The sequence below is a fragment of the Channa argus genome, chromosome 12 (assembly GCF_033026475.1).
Source record: "Channa argus isolate prfri chromosome 12, Channa argus male v1.0, whole genome shotgun sequence".
Lineage (NCBI taxonomy): Eukaryota > Metazoa > Chordata > Actinopteri > Anabantiformes > Channidae > Channa > Channa argus.
In genome coordinates, this window is record NC_090208.1 from 1,807,367 (window position 1) to 1,820,721 (window position 13,355).

Genomic DNA, 13,355 nt, shown 5'->3' on the forward strand with positions numbered 1-13,355 from the left:
GATGAAGTGGTTTCTTCTTCTCTTCAAACTTACCCTTCACATTTATCTGGGGCAACTGTCCATAGGATGTTGGTCAAGAGCTCTGCAGAGTTTTTATAGTTTTTTTTTTTTTAAAAACTTCTTACCATTTCTGAAATTAACCAATAGTTTACATCTTTTGATAAACCCTCTGTATTTCTTCCGGTCGGTAAAGTCTCATTTTGATTTTTTACACTTACATAGATCCACCTGCTTGCGGGACCGAGTTGTAATGGAAATTCTTATTTCTAATTCTTTTATTTTCCATAGTTGATTTCCATGTTTCTCCAGTATTGTCACTGACAGCAATTGTTTTGATTTTTTTGACAGTTAACAACAGCCTCCAAAAGCAAATAAATGGTAAATAGTCGCTTTTATCCAAAGCGCTTTACAATGTTGCTTCCCATTCACCCATTCACACACACACTCATGGCAGTGGCTGCCATGCAAGGTGACCCACCGGGAGCAACTTGCCCAAGGACAACTTGTAGCCGGGAGATTGAACCACTGACCCCGTGGTCCATGGTCAACTGCCTTACCAACTGAACTACTGAGCTACAAATGCAGCTACTTGATAGTGGATGTTAGCTAGCTTCACAACACAGTCACAGACAAAATACAACTTCAAACATATTAAAATTTGTTTGATTTCTAAACACCTGAAAAGCTCATTATTTTCCTGTTTGCTGTGCCATAAATTATTGCAAACAAAGGCTCAATGACAGGCTGGTGGGTGGTGGGAGGTCAGAGTGGGGGAGGCATCAAAGACTAACTAGAAAAGGGAATTTCCGATGAAATTACGTGGGAGAACTGTTAAGTTGCCCGGTAGCTCAGAAGCTGCAGAGGCGTTCAAAGCCGCAAATGCTGAAGAAAGATACATACAAACAAAAGGAGAAAGAAAGAAGATGACAGTAAAAAGAAAAAAACAACAAAAGTCCAGGAAAAGTTGAATTCAGAAAAGAAAAAAATTGTAGAAATTAAAAATGGAGGAAGTAAATAAGTACAAAGTTGATATTTAAAGTGAAAAGAGGAAGAAGCAAAGTAAAAAGTAACAAGTTGAAAGAACAAAAGTTAGAAGAAGTAGTAAGAAACAAAGGAAAAGGTAAATATTCAAAAGTAAAGGGAACAAAGAAAGAAAGCAAAGTAAAAAGTTGCTAATAAAAGTGTAAAGAAAAAATATTTAGAAATGAAGGGACCATTTTAATACTGAAAAACTGAAAAAAGTTGAAAAGAGCTTTTATTTTGAAAGTGTGTTTCCTGTCTGTGAGGAAGTGTGTGTGTGTGTGTGTGTGTGTGTGCAGGGAGACTTCACCACAAGTCATTTTAGCATTTAAATGCTAAAAAGTGGATAAAATATTATAAACGGCTTTTATTTTGAAAATGTGTTTCCTGTCTGTGAGGGAGTGTGTAACTCCACTGTGTATGTTGAGGGAGAAAAACTCAGGTAAAGTGTGTGGACACAGCTCTGAGGCTGATCACATGATCTCATGCAGCTGTGTCCGTTACCATGACAATGACTGTTGCCTGCCTGCTAAATCATGAGCCAAATGCAAAGTCAGGGTGGGAAAGTGCGGAGACTTTGCCTCGTAAAATGTTCAAAATATGAAAAAGTATTAGTCCTATTGGAAAAATTCAAAAACTGTGAGCTGCAAAAGACTTCAACGAACACGGTAATTTACTTTATTTGAACATACTCCATAAAATGAAGTCGTGGTAGCAATTTCAAAACAGGCCCCCGTTTGTGATTTGAAGACAATTTCAGAACCTCTTTTGTAATGGACTCCAATGGGAGTTTCAGACGGCACTCTCTCTGCTTCTGGACACTTAGAGAAAGAACCATCAGACCTGTCACTATGAGAGTTACATTTCCTGAAAGAAGACAAAAATACCTACGTTTTGATGTATAGTTTGTTTATGTAAGATTATAGTTGACTAATGGAAAGAAGGAAAAGAAGGAAAGAAGTTGCTAAAAGTGGCTGTGATGTCACCCACTCTAGCTGCTCCAACATTCCGCAATACACACTTGAAGGGAAGTTTTAAGTGGCTTCCATTCATTTTCTATGGGAAGAAAAATTGATTAAAAAGTGAAATATCATAAAAAGTATAAAAGTTATTACTGAGAAAAGTAAGAGCCCACTAGTCCTAAAAGAGACCTACGTTTAGGTAGTGGAACGAAGTTTCTACGACAAACGGTGCAGGAGTAGATAGTGACCAAAAACGGTGAAATAACAAAAATAATAATAAACATAAACATCTCATAAGCTGTGTTACAGCTCTCCCACTAAATATCATCTGAATAGCAGTTTAACCACATGGACGTGCTCCAGTCTTTGATGAAACTTTGGTGGTTAGTAGATCTGCTGCTATTGGTCACTCACTTTATTGATACGCAGCAGAAATGGAACAAACACAATTGTGTGAAAATCATTACTGGCCAAGCCAGACGCTCTCAGTCTCTAGATCCATTTCCAGTCCTGAGGCACACAGCCCTCCAACAGTGCCATCCTCAGGATATCATATTAACGGTGCCTCTCCAGAAGTCCACCTCCCTTCCAGCAGCTGGAAACAATAGAAGCATAGACATCAGTATTTCACAATGCTCCTGTGTCTTGTGTATTTGCATTTGTAGATTATATTCACACACACCAGGATCCATTAAGCCAAGCTAATACTTATCTGTAGCCTTCCATGTTTTCCAAGGAATTACAAATTTGGATTTAACAAGCATTTAGACTTCTAACTCTATTCTTTAATGTTCATCAAATATTTAAAGTCAGTTTCATATCTTCCAGTTTGCATGGGCCTCTCTCCCTTTTCCATCAGTAAGGCATAATTCTAAACTAATCCCATTCAACAGCAAAAACCCTCAGTATTGATATTGGTGATCTTAGTCTGGTAATACTCGATCACATTTTGTGGTATCATCCAGCCCTAGTAGGTGAGACTACAGGGTTGGTGGTTTGGTTCCTGTCCTCAAGGCTACTTGTCAAGGTGTCCTTTAAACACACACTGATACCCCATCACCTACAGTATGTGCAGCTGTCCAATAACAACTTCCTCACGGAAAGAATCAGCTGTTAAATATCAATCAAATATTGACCAAGAGATTGATCACATTGATCATTCACCCACTAGAGGATTTGGGATAATCAATCATTCTTGTCTTGAATTCTCTCTGCAGAGGAGATAGAAGAAAGTCCGACAGAGACTAATGACCAGACAGACAACTAGAGACAGGTGAACAGAGACAAACAGCAGACAGATGACTAACAAACACAGACAAAAACATATCTGACCTTTGACTTTGAGGACCATTGTTTTCTTCATGAGAATTGTTCCGTCCCTGTTGTAGACATAGCAGCTGTATTTTCCTTTGTCTCCTACTGTGGGGTATTTCAGGGTCAGACTGAGGTCTCCAGTTTTAATCAGGCTGCTCTTCATCTCGGTTCTGCCTCTGTAAATCTGGTTCTGTACTTCACGTATGCCAGAGTTATACACATGGACCGTCGTTATTGGTTCAGGCACCTCACATCTCCACCACACTTCAGCATCATGAGGAAGGTGAGTTGTGGTTTTAAAGGGTAGTTGGACAGACTTCTCTCCCTCCTGTACCTCGACTTGAGAGTCTGAGAGGACAACAACAACAACAACATCAGCTGGACAGACAGCAGCAGCAGTTTTGAGGAAAACCTGAAAGACAGAACCAGATCTGAGCAGAGTAACAGGTAATATTTCCAAGACTTTTTTGGCCCAAATACATAAATCCACTTTTGTCTGAATCTAGAATTAGAAAGTTGGAAGAAATATGAGTCTCGATTGCTGCTGTCTTGTCCACCTCTTTGCCTCTTTTTCATTTCAACAAGTTTGGACTTTCTGTAATTCCTGTTTTACTCTAGCTCACTGGATTGGACTTTTAATGTACTTTTATTTTATCTTTGTTTTAGCATTGTTTTATTTAGTTTGACATGGATTTTGAACTTCTTTTAGCCTAATGGAAATGTTTTCATTACCATCAGTTGTGTTCTCTGTGTTGGCAGGACCAACACAGAGAGCTGTTCTGTCCAATAAGGACAGACTTCTGAGGTCATTAAATTTAATTGTCTTCTCAGGTCGTCTTTAGTGTTGCTGAGCTTGCCAGTGCATTTTTTAAGAAGGTACCAAGCTGTTGACTTGGCCGCTCTTAAAGTTTCCGCTAAATCTCTCATAGTTTTGTTTTGTTGTATATGAAATGAGTAAAGTTTGTGAGCTAAATTTGAGCTAAAGTAATTTAGTAAACTGTTGCTGAATTCTGAACTGACCTCTGACCAGCAGCTCCACTTGTTTCTTCATCAGGATTTTTCCCTCCCTGTTGTAGACGGAGCAGGTGTAGATTCCTCCAATTGTGGGGTATTTCAGGGTCAGACTGAGGTCTCCAGTTTTCAGCAGGCTCCTCTTCCTCTCTGTTCGGCCTCTGTAACACCAGTCCTGTTTCTCCGGCTGGTCAGAGCCGTTCTGATAGACATGGACCATCAGGTTGCTGCTGTTCCTCCACTCCACTGTGACATCGTCAGTCAAGTGATCTGTGGTTCTGAAGGGCAGCTGGACAGACTCCACACCTGACACCACCTGTTGGACTAAGAGGACATCTAACCACATCACCTGGACAGACAATGGCAGCAGCACTAATAGTACTGATTAAATAAAGTGAAGCAGTTACAGACACAAACATATCTGACCTTTGACTTTGAGGACCATTGTTGTCTTCATGAGAATTGTTCCGTCCCTGTTGTAGACATAGCAGCCGTATTTTCCTTTGTCTCCTACTGTGGGGTATTTCAGGGTCAGACTGAGGTCTCCAGTTTTAATCAGGCTGCTCTTCATCTCGGTTCTGCCTCTGTAAATCTGGTTCTGTACTTCAGTTATGTCAGAGTTGTCCACATACACATGGACATTCATTTTTGGTTCAGGCAACTCACGTCTCCACCACACTTCAGCATCATGAGGCAGGTGAGTTGTGGTTTTGAAGGGTAGTTGGACAGACTCCTTTCCCTCCTCCACCTCCACTTGACAGTCTGAGAAGACAACAACAACAACAACATCAGCTGGACAAACAGCAGCAGCAGTTTTGAGGAAAACCTGAAGGACAGAACTAGATCTGAGCAGAAAGTAACAGGTAACATTTCCAAGATTTTTACACCCAAATACAATAACTTCACTTTTGACTGAATTTAGAAGTCAACATTTGAGGAAATCTGGGTCTCAGTGTCTTTTAGGCAGGCTTGAGGTTTGACGAATTGATTTTCCTCCTCTGGTTTTATAGATAAATATAGCTGGGTGTCACGTTCATAGCAACAGAAATGTAGTTAGTGTTTCCTAGTATCTCATGATGCAGATACTCTTGTGGGGCCTGTGGCCGGTGGCTGTATGGTACAAGCATGTGTGGGACTGGCCTTACGTTTAACTGCTGTATCCCCTGCTGCAGGGTGTGGGGTCCACGTCTGTTAGAGGAAGACCATTTACCAAGCTGCTTCACAGGGTTAGGAAGGGTTGCCGCTTTCTTGACAACCTCTTGCATCTTGTGGGGCCTTAACAAGTTTGGACTTTCTGCAATTCTTGTTTTACTCTAGCTCACTGGAATTGACATTTCATGGACTTTTACTTTATCTTCGGTGAATTTTAGCATTGTTTTATTTAGTTTTACATGGATTTTGAACTTCTTTTAGCCTAAAGGAAATGTTTCCATTATCATCAGTTGTGCTGTTTTGTTGAATTGCTCCATGTTGCTCTCACGTGATTTTAAGAAACGTGTCCACTCTCCTTACTGTGAAAACACTGTAGTTGGCATTACATTACATATTTTATGATTAAACCCATGTCTCTTGTCACCTCAGTCTGGAAGTTCAGTCACATGATAACAGGTGGTTCAATATGAATGGAGACAAAAACTGACTCCTGCTAAGAACCAGATGTTAGATGATGTAGAAGCTGGAATCAGCCTTTTTCCTGTCATTACCAACCTGTCAATCACATGATGAGGTCACATAATGGTAACTGAGCTTTATCCACGATAAGTATCAACAAACTCCATCCTCTGATGAAGAGTGTGAGGTGTTGAAAGCTCGGAATAAAGTTTGTGAGTTGAGTTTGAGCAAAGAAATTTGGTAAACTGTCGTTTGAATTCTGAACTGACCTCTGACCAGCAGCTCCACCTTTTTGTTCATCAGGATTTTTCCCTCCCTGCTGTAAATGGTGCAGGTGTAGGTTCCTCCAATTGTGGGGTATTTCAGGATCAGACTGAGGTCTCCACTTTTCAGCAGGTTCTTCTTCATCTCTGTTCGGCCTCTGTAACAAAAGTGTTGTTTCTCCGGCTGGTCAGAGCCGTTCTGATAGACATGGACCATCAGGTTGCTGCTGTTCCTCCACTCGACTCTGACGTCTTCAGGCAGGTGATCTGTGGTTCTGCAGGGCAGCTGGACAGACTCCACTCCTGACTTCGTCTCCACCTGTTGGGCTGAGAGGACAACAAACCGCAACATCACCTGAACAGGCGTTAGCGGCACCCGAACTGACACCTTTTCTATGAGTGTATGATTTTTAACTTATAGTAACCTAATCAAATCTCATAGCCTACTCAAAGGTCTCTGACAGAGAATTATTATTACTAAGAGAAATTTAAAACATGTCAACCGAGACTGGATATGATCAGATCCTGTCTGCTGAAGAGGACATGTCATTTGGCACGGTGAGAGTGAGACAACAAGAAAGCAGAAACCAAGAGTCTAAATGGATTCAAATGTGGCGTCCTTCCTTGGTGAGAACCTAAAGAGCACTCAATGGGTATATTTTGAGATAACATTATTTGGGGAAGTGTAAACTCTGAACTGACCTCTGACTATCAGCTCCGCATTTTGGTTCATCATGATGTTTCTCTCTATGCTGTTGGTGGTACAGGTGTAGGGTTCAGTACTTGTGCGGCAATTCTGTGTCAGACTGAGGTCTCCAGATTTCAGCAGGTTTCTCTTTATTTCTTTCTGACCTCTGTATAACCTGATCTGTTCCTCAGGCTGATCTGAGCCATTTTTACACACATGGACCTTCATATCGCATCCGCTCCCGCACTCCACTGTGATGTCTTCAGTTGGAAGCACTCTGGTTTTGCCGAGAAGCAGAAAAAGCTGAACAGATTTCACCCCTGAATCCACCTGCACCTGTTGGACTGGGAGGACAACCAATCATATCACCTGAATCGACAGCAACAGCAGCTCTGACACAATGTATTTGGGCGTATGATTAAAAAAAATATTTTTAGTAAATAAAACATTTATTAACTGTCTCTGAAAGATTATTCTGAAAGACATGTCAGTTAGTAATAGTGAGGTTCTTTTGGCTCCATCAGTTAGCTGGATTACACACACACACACACACACACGTACCTTCGTGCTTTAATTTCCTCAGATCACCTTTTATTCTCCACAGATAAACTCCAAGACCAGCAATGACCAGCAGAGATATGAGCAGAACATTCAGAAGAACCAGGTACTCAACCACAAAAGTATAAGGTTCTGTGGACAAGATAGACAGGATCAACAAAATGGCCGTTATATGCTGAGTGTAATCCAGATCCAAACTCCTGATTTACGTGTAGCTCACATGCAATATGATGTCATGGTCATGAACTGGTGTGAAATATAAAGGGACACTAAAAATAAATGACAATTTGATCTATTTACTACAGACTGGCATAAAGTAAGTGATAAAGAAAATTACATTCAATTTATTGTACACAAAATGTCGTCATAAACAAGATGTAGAAGAGTAACAGATGCAAAGTGTTTAGTTGAAAAAGAAAAACAGAAGCTGAACTAAAGTGTCTGGTGAAACCGTGGGACAACACATTACTGTTCCTACAGTAAAGACCACACTAAGTGACTGTACATTGGTTGTTCATAATAAATTTGTCAATTTATTTGTCAATTCGCATAAACCAATATCAAAGGCTCTCTGCAAACATTTTTCAAAACCATGACGGAATAATTTCCCATATTCTTAAAATGATTGATTGTTACCAAGATCTGTATCTGAATTCAGCTATTTTTCAGACTCATATGTTGTTTGACTTAAGTTAAAAATTGGGGAATTCAGTTGTAGCATGTTAACAACGATTTGATTCAACATTAATTACTTACATTTGTTGTAGTTAAGAGCTATTTCTGCATGTGTGCTATGAATCATGTGCAAACCTTGTCACAGCACGTTATCACCTATAAGAAAACCCCCAGTCTGCACAAAACCATAACTAGCTGAAGACCTGAACTCATCTGCAGATATGACTACAACCATAACACACACTCACACTGTCTGCGTAAAATCAGACACCCAACAAACTAATACAACCACCTCCCCCTTCCAGCCCTTCAGATCTGGCCTCTCTGACTTTATCTGCACCACTCTAACATACTTCTCTGCCGCTCCAGACGTCCTCATAAAATACCACAGCTCCTCTCTCTGCACCCTGTCATACGCTTTCTCTGAATCTACAAAGACACAATGCAACTCCCTCTGACCTTCTCTGTACTTCTCCATCAGCGTCCTCAAAGCAAAAACTGCATCTGTTGGACTCTTTCTAGGCATGAAACCATATTGCTTCTCACAAATGTTCACCTCTGCCCTTAGCCGAGCTTCCACTACTCTTTCCCACAACTTCATTGTGTGACTCATCAGCTTTATTCCTCTGTAGTTGCCACAGCTCTGCACATCTCCCTCGTTCCTAAGAATTGGCACCAGTACACTTCTCCTCCAGTCCTCTGGCATCCTCTCACTCTCCAAGATCGTGTTTAACAAACTAGTCAGAAACTCTACTGCCACCTCTCCTAGACACTTCCATACCTCCACAGGTTTGTCATCAGGACCAACTGCCTTTCCGCTCTTCATCCTCTTCAACGTCCTCCTCACTTCACTCTTACTAATCTTTGCTACTTCCTGCTCCACACCAGTCACCTCTTCTACTCTTCGTTCCCTTTCATTTTCCTCATTCATCAACTCTTCAAAGTTCTCCTTCCATCTTCTCATCACACTCCTGGCACCTGTCAATACATTTCCATCCTTATCTTTAATCAAACTAACCTGCTGCACATCCTTTCCATCTCTATCTCTTTGTCTGGCCAACCTGTACAAATCCACCTCTCCCTCTTTAGTGTCCAACCTAACATACAAGTCCTCATGTGCTCTTTGTTTGGCCTTTGCCACCTCTACCTTCACCTTACGCTGTATCTCCCTGTACTCCTGTCTACTCTCTTCAGTCCTCTCACTGTCCCACTTCTTCTTAGCTAACCTCTTTCTCTGTATACAGGTGGTGGAACTTCCTCGTTCCACCACCAAGTGTCCATGTCTACTTTCCTCTTTCCAGATGACACACCGAGTACCCTCCTACCTGTCTCCCTGATCAAATTAGCTGTAGTGGTCCAGTCATCTGGAAGCACCTCCAAACCACCCAGAGTCTGTCTCAACTCCTAACATTGAACATCACACCTTCAACTTCCAGCTTCAGACTCATCAACCTGTCTGATACTCTTTTCACCTCTAGAACATTCCTCACAAACTCCTCTTTCAGGATAACTCCTACTCCATTTCTCTTCCTATCTGACCCATGGTAGAACAACTTGAACCCTGCTCCTAAGCTTCTAGCCTTGCTACCTTTCCACCTGGTCTCCTGGACACACAGTATGTCCACCTTCCTTCTCTGCAACATGTCAACCAACTCTCTATCCTTCCCTGTCATAGTCCCAACATTCAAAGTCCCTACTGTCAGTCCTACATTCTTAGCTTTTCTCTTCTCTCTTTGCCTATGAACACGTCTTCCTCCTCTCCTTCTTTGACCAACAGTAGCCCAGTTTCCACCCCATAAGTCAGGCTGTGATCAATCCGGTATGGAAGAGAGTGTTACTGGCCCATCTGAAGATCATCACAGGCCCCCCTGCTATACCTCCCTCCGTTTACCTACAGAGCAAACATCTGGACTCACCAGGGACTTATGCAAGACTTTTGTTTATTGATTTTCACCCAGCATTTTACTCAATAAAACTTGAGATGGTTTGTGAACCTTTGGTTCAGTTTCACTTTGCTTTCTGTGTCTGCCCCCAACTGTCATGAATTATAGGCTTCCTGACTGACAGGAAGCTGCTGTTGAGGCTCCACATCCACATATATGAGGTATACATGAGAGCCACTAGAAACCAGATTCAACTTTTATGTCCCTACAAACATACTGGGGCATCAACAAATGTTTTGGCATATAAATGTGTAATAAAATTCAAAACTGGTTCGTTAATTTTGTAATTATTAACACACATAAGAATTATTAATTAAACAGCAAACTTTTGTTGTGAGAATATTAAACAGAAAAAAGTGCCCCGCAGTGGCATGCCAGGGGAAGGCAGGCGAGGGTGGAGTGTTTTGTTTTTTTTTCTAGAGAAGCAGACAAAGCATCGTAGTAGCACACAGCAGATAACACTATATAATGAGTAGGAGGTGACTGTTTCACAGCTGCGCTAATACATTAGTTAAGAAGATTGGTTACAAACTGTTTAGGTTGAAATTCACTGAGATGTATTTGTTTTGGAACTACTTAGGTAAAGACTTGGTTGTTGCCGACCTTTGACCTGCAGGTGTACTTCTGTCAGTGTCCGTTCTTCTCCGAACATTGTGGCCGTGCAGATGTAGGTGCCACTGTCAGAAAGTCGTGGTATTCTCAGGTTCAGGCTGAAGTCTCCAGTTTTTTGTGCGTTAATTCTCATTGATGTTCGGCTGTTGTAAAGCTGGTTTTGGTCTTTAAGATCGTCACCATCCTTTACTCGCTTGTGGACAGTTGAAGGATTGAGATTCTTGCGGCTCCACGTGACTGTTGTGCCTCGTGGTACAAAATAGTTCCGACAGGGCAGCAGGACCGAGTTTGCTCCTGCATGCACGTCCACAGGAAAGGAACCCTGGGTAACTGAAGACAGAGAGACCGAAAAATTAATCAGCTTTGTTGTTATTTCTGGACAAACTGGACTTTGGACACTTTAAAGAATTGCTGAAGCTTGATAAACAAAATGAGACAGAATAACTCGCATCAATAATGTCTACAGTGTGAGACAAGTACAGTATGTAACACTGGGACAAAGTGTAAGATGGTGCAAGAGGAACAACTGCAGATAGGATTGTGGCTGTGTCATCTCCCAGTCACAGCGTCACAGGTGCTTCAAAGAGAACTATTCAGTCCTTGCAGAAGCAGAGTGGGATGGTGTCATTTTTCTCCGCATGAAGTGAAACACATTCCCAATTATAGTTAATTTCTCACACAGTTGTTACTTGTTAACGTGGTGATTTTCATTGATATGACCTCAAGGCACAGCCAGAGTGAGGAGGGCGTCTTGTTTGAGAACCTTAGAATTGCTTCTCTTCTTTTTGCAGATGACGTGGTTCTGTTGGCTCCATCCGACCTACATCATGCGCTGGAGTGGAAGTAGTTTGGATGAGAGTCAGCCCTTTCAAGCCTGAGGACATGGGTTTCTGCTGGGAAATGCTGAACTGGTCCCTTTGTCTTAGGAAGGAGTCACAGCCCCAAGTGGAGAAGAGTTCAATTATCTGGGAGTCTTGCTGAGGAGTGAGGGTAAAATGGAGTGTTTGTGGTCGAACAGGCAGATTGGCCCCGATTCAGCACTAAAACTTGAGTTATGGTTTGGGTCCACTCAGTCTACACTAAACACTACACAAATAGACTATGGTGCTGTGAGTATTTATACATGTGTCTGTGTTGCTCTGCAGTAGAGCCAGTGCTTTATGGTACTTTTCTCTGCATCTTATTTGTTACGCTTTGAAACAGAAAAGGAAGGAAGTATAACATTGTTTAAGAGGAAACAGGACCTGCAGTAGTAGACAGAGGAGTGGGTTGGTTCACTGTAGCTGCACCTTTGATAAAAAGTTGCATGGTTGCATTTGAAACAAAATGCTGACATTTTAAATTTAATCTGATCATTTAAATTTAGATCTGAACAACCTCCAAGTGTTTCAGACTTTACTCAAATTATAGAAAAATGTCATCATTAGTCAAACAATGCAGCGTTATATGGAAAAATTTGTTATATTTAAAGAATTTAAAGCTCCACTTTGAACCGAACTGACGTTTTTTTGGTTGTATTTTTACTGAGTTGCAGTTTGCCTGCAGCTCCATAATCCCGACCACTCTGAAACTGAACAGCAGTCCTGGCTTCAGAATGAATTTATGAAGCACCCAGTCAGGTAGAAAAGGGTTAAATAAATGCAGACCATTTACCATAGAAGTAGCAATAACAGTAAATATGTTTTCTGAAATCTTCCAGTACCAATAGCCGAACTCACAAATGTTTTGACCTAATATATTTTTATTTTCATAATGTTGCTCCACAGTAATATGTTGCCCATGGTCATTTTTAAACACAGGACGACCACAAAGTTCTGATACAGGTTTTACTTCTGCCATCCATGTCTGTCTCTAGTGCTTCTAGTCCTGGTTTTGACAAGAGATTACGTTCCTTCCTTTCATAGACTGTGATATGCTGTGTCTGACTCTAATGTAGATGTACAATCTCTCAATAATAACAGTTTAAACTCAGTACCCATCTGAATAAGATACAGCGATCTTACCATGTACAAGGATCACAAACACCACCAATCTCTTCATCTCCAAAGTCTCCTTAAACCTGCTTCTTGCTAAACTAACAGGAGCTTCAGGACATTGCCTTTTATTTGGGCCTTGAGGGGGAGGAGCGACATTTTTTATCCATTAGTCACTGTTACTGTAAAAACACTCTATGACTTCTGGTCATTTTTTTACGGTATGTTCATATTGAAACAAAACTTTGTGCTTACTTACCATAAAGAAGAAGTGATTCCTGACTCAGAATACTCTGGAATTTTGTCGCCACACTCTTATCTGAGAGCAGTCTCAGACCCCGATGCAGAAAATATCTTACTAAACGGCTCATGTTTTTTTTTTTTTTTTTTTTTTGTCCTTTCAATTTATCCTGGGAGTTCAGGGTCGCCACAGCGGATCAGTGTCCACATGTTGTTTTTAAAAGTTTTTACGCTGGATGTCCTTCCTGACGGAACCCTCCCCAATTTCAGCTGTGCAGTGCCGGGCTTGGACTGGCACTGCTGGGGAGGGGAACCGGCTGTTAGGGGGTTCAGTGTCTTGCCCAGAGACACTTAGACATATAGCTGGGGCCGGGGATCAAACCACTGACCCTGTGGTCTGTGGACAACTGCCTTTACCAGCTGCCCCAAATAGCTCATATATTAACTGTACCTAAACATATTTCAATCTCTACGGGTTCAAAACC

The 13,355-nt window shown here is 41.4% G+C and overlaps 1 protein-coding gene across 1 annotated transcript; it reads right to left on the reverse strand.

Moving 5' to 3' along the window:
* Positions 1-1,368: 1,368 nt before the first annotated feature.
* Positions 1,369-12,770, reverse strand: LOC137136947 (hemicentin-2-like). Its single transcript, XM_067522761.1, has 9 exons — positions 12,661-12,770; positions 10,649-10,987; positions 7,431-7,559; positions 6,884-7,213; positions 6,188-6,508; positions 4,734-5,069; positions 4,317-4,631; positions 3,315-3,644; positions 1,369-2,577 (listed from the first exon to the last, which is right to left on the reverse strand). Exons 1-9 carry the CDS (start codon positions 12,695-12,697, stop codon positions 2,525-2,527), a joined length of 2,190 nt encoding a protein of 729 aa, XP_067378862.1. The 5' UTR covers positions 12,698-12,770; the 3' UTR covers positions 1,369-2,524.
* Positions 12,771-13,355: the final 585 nt, after the last annotated feature.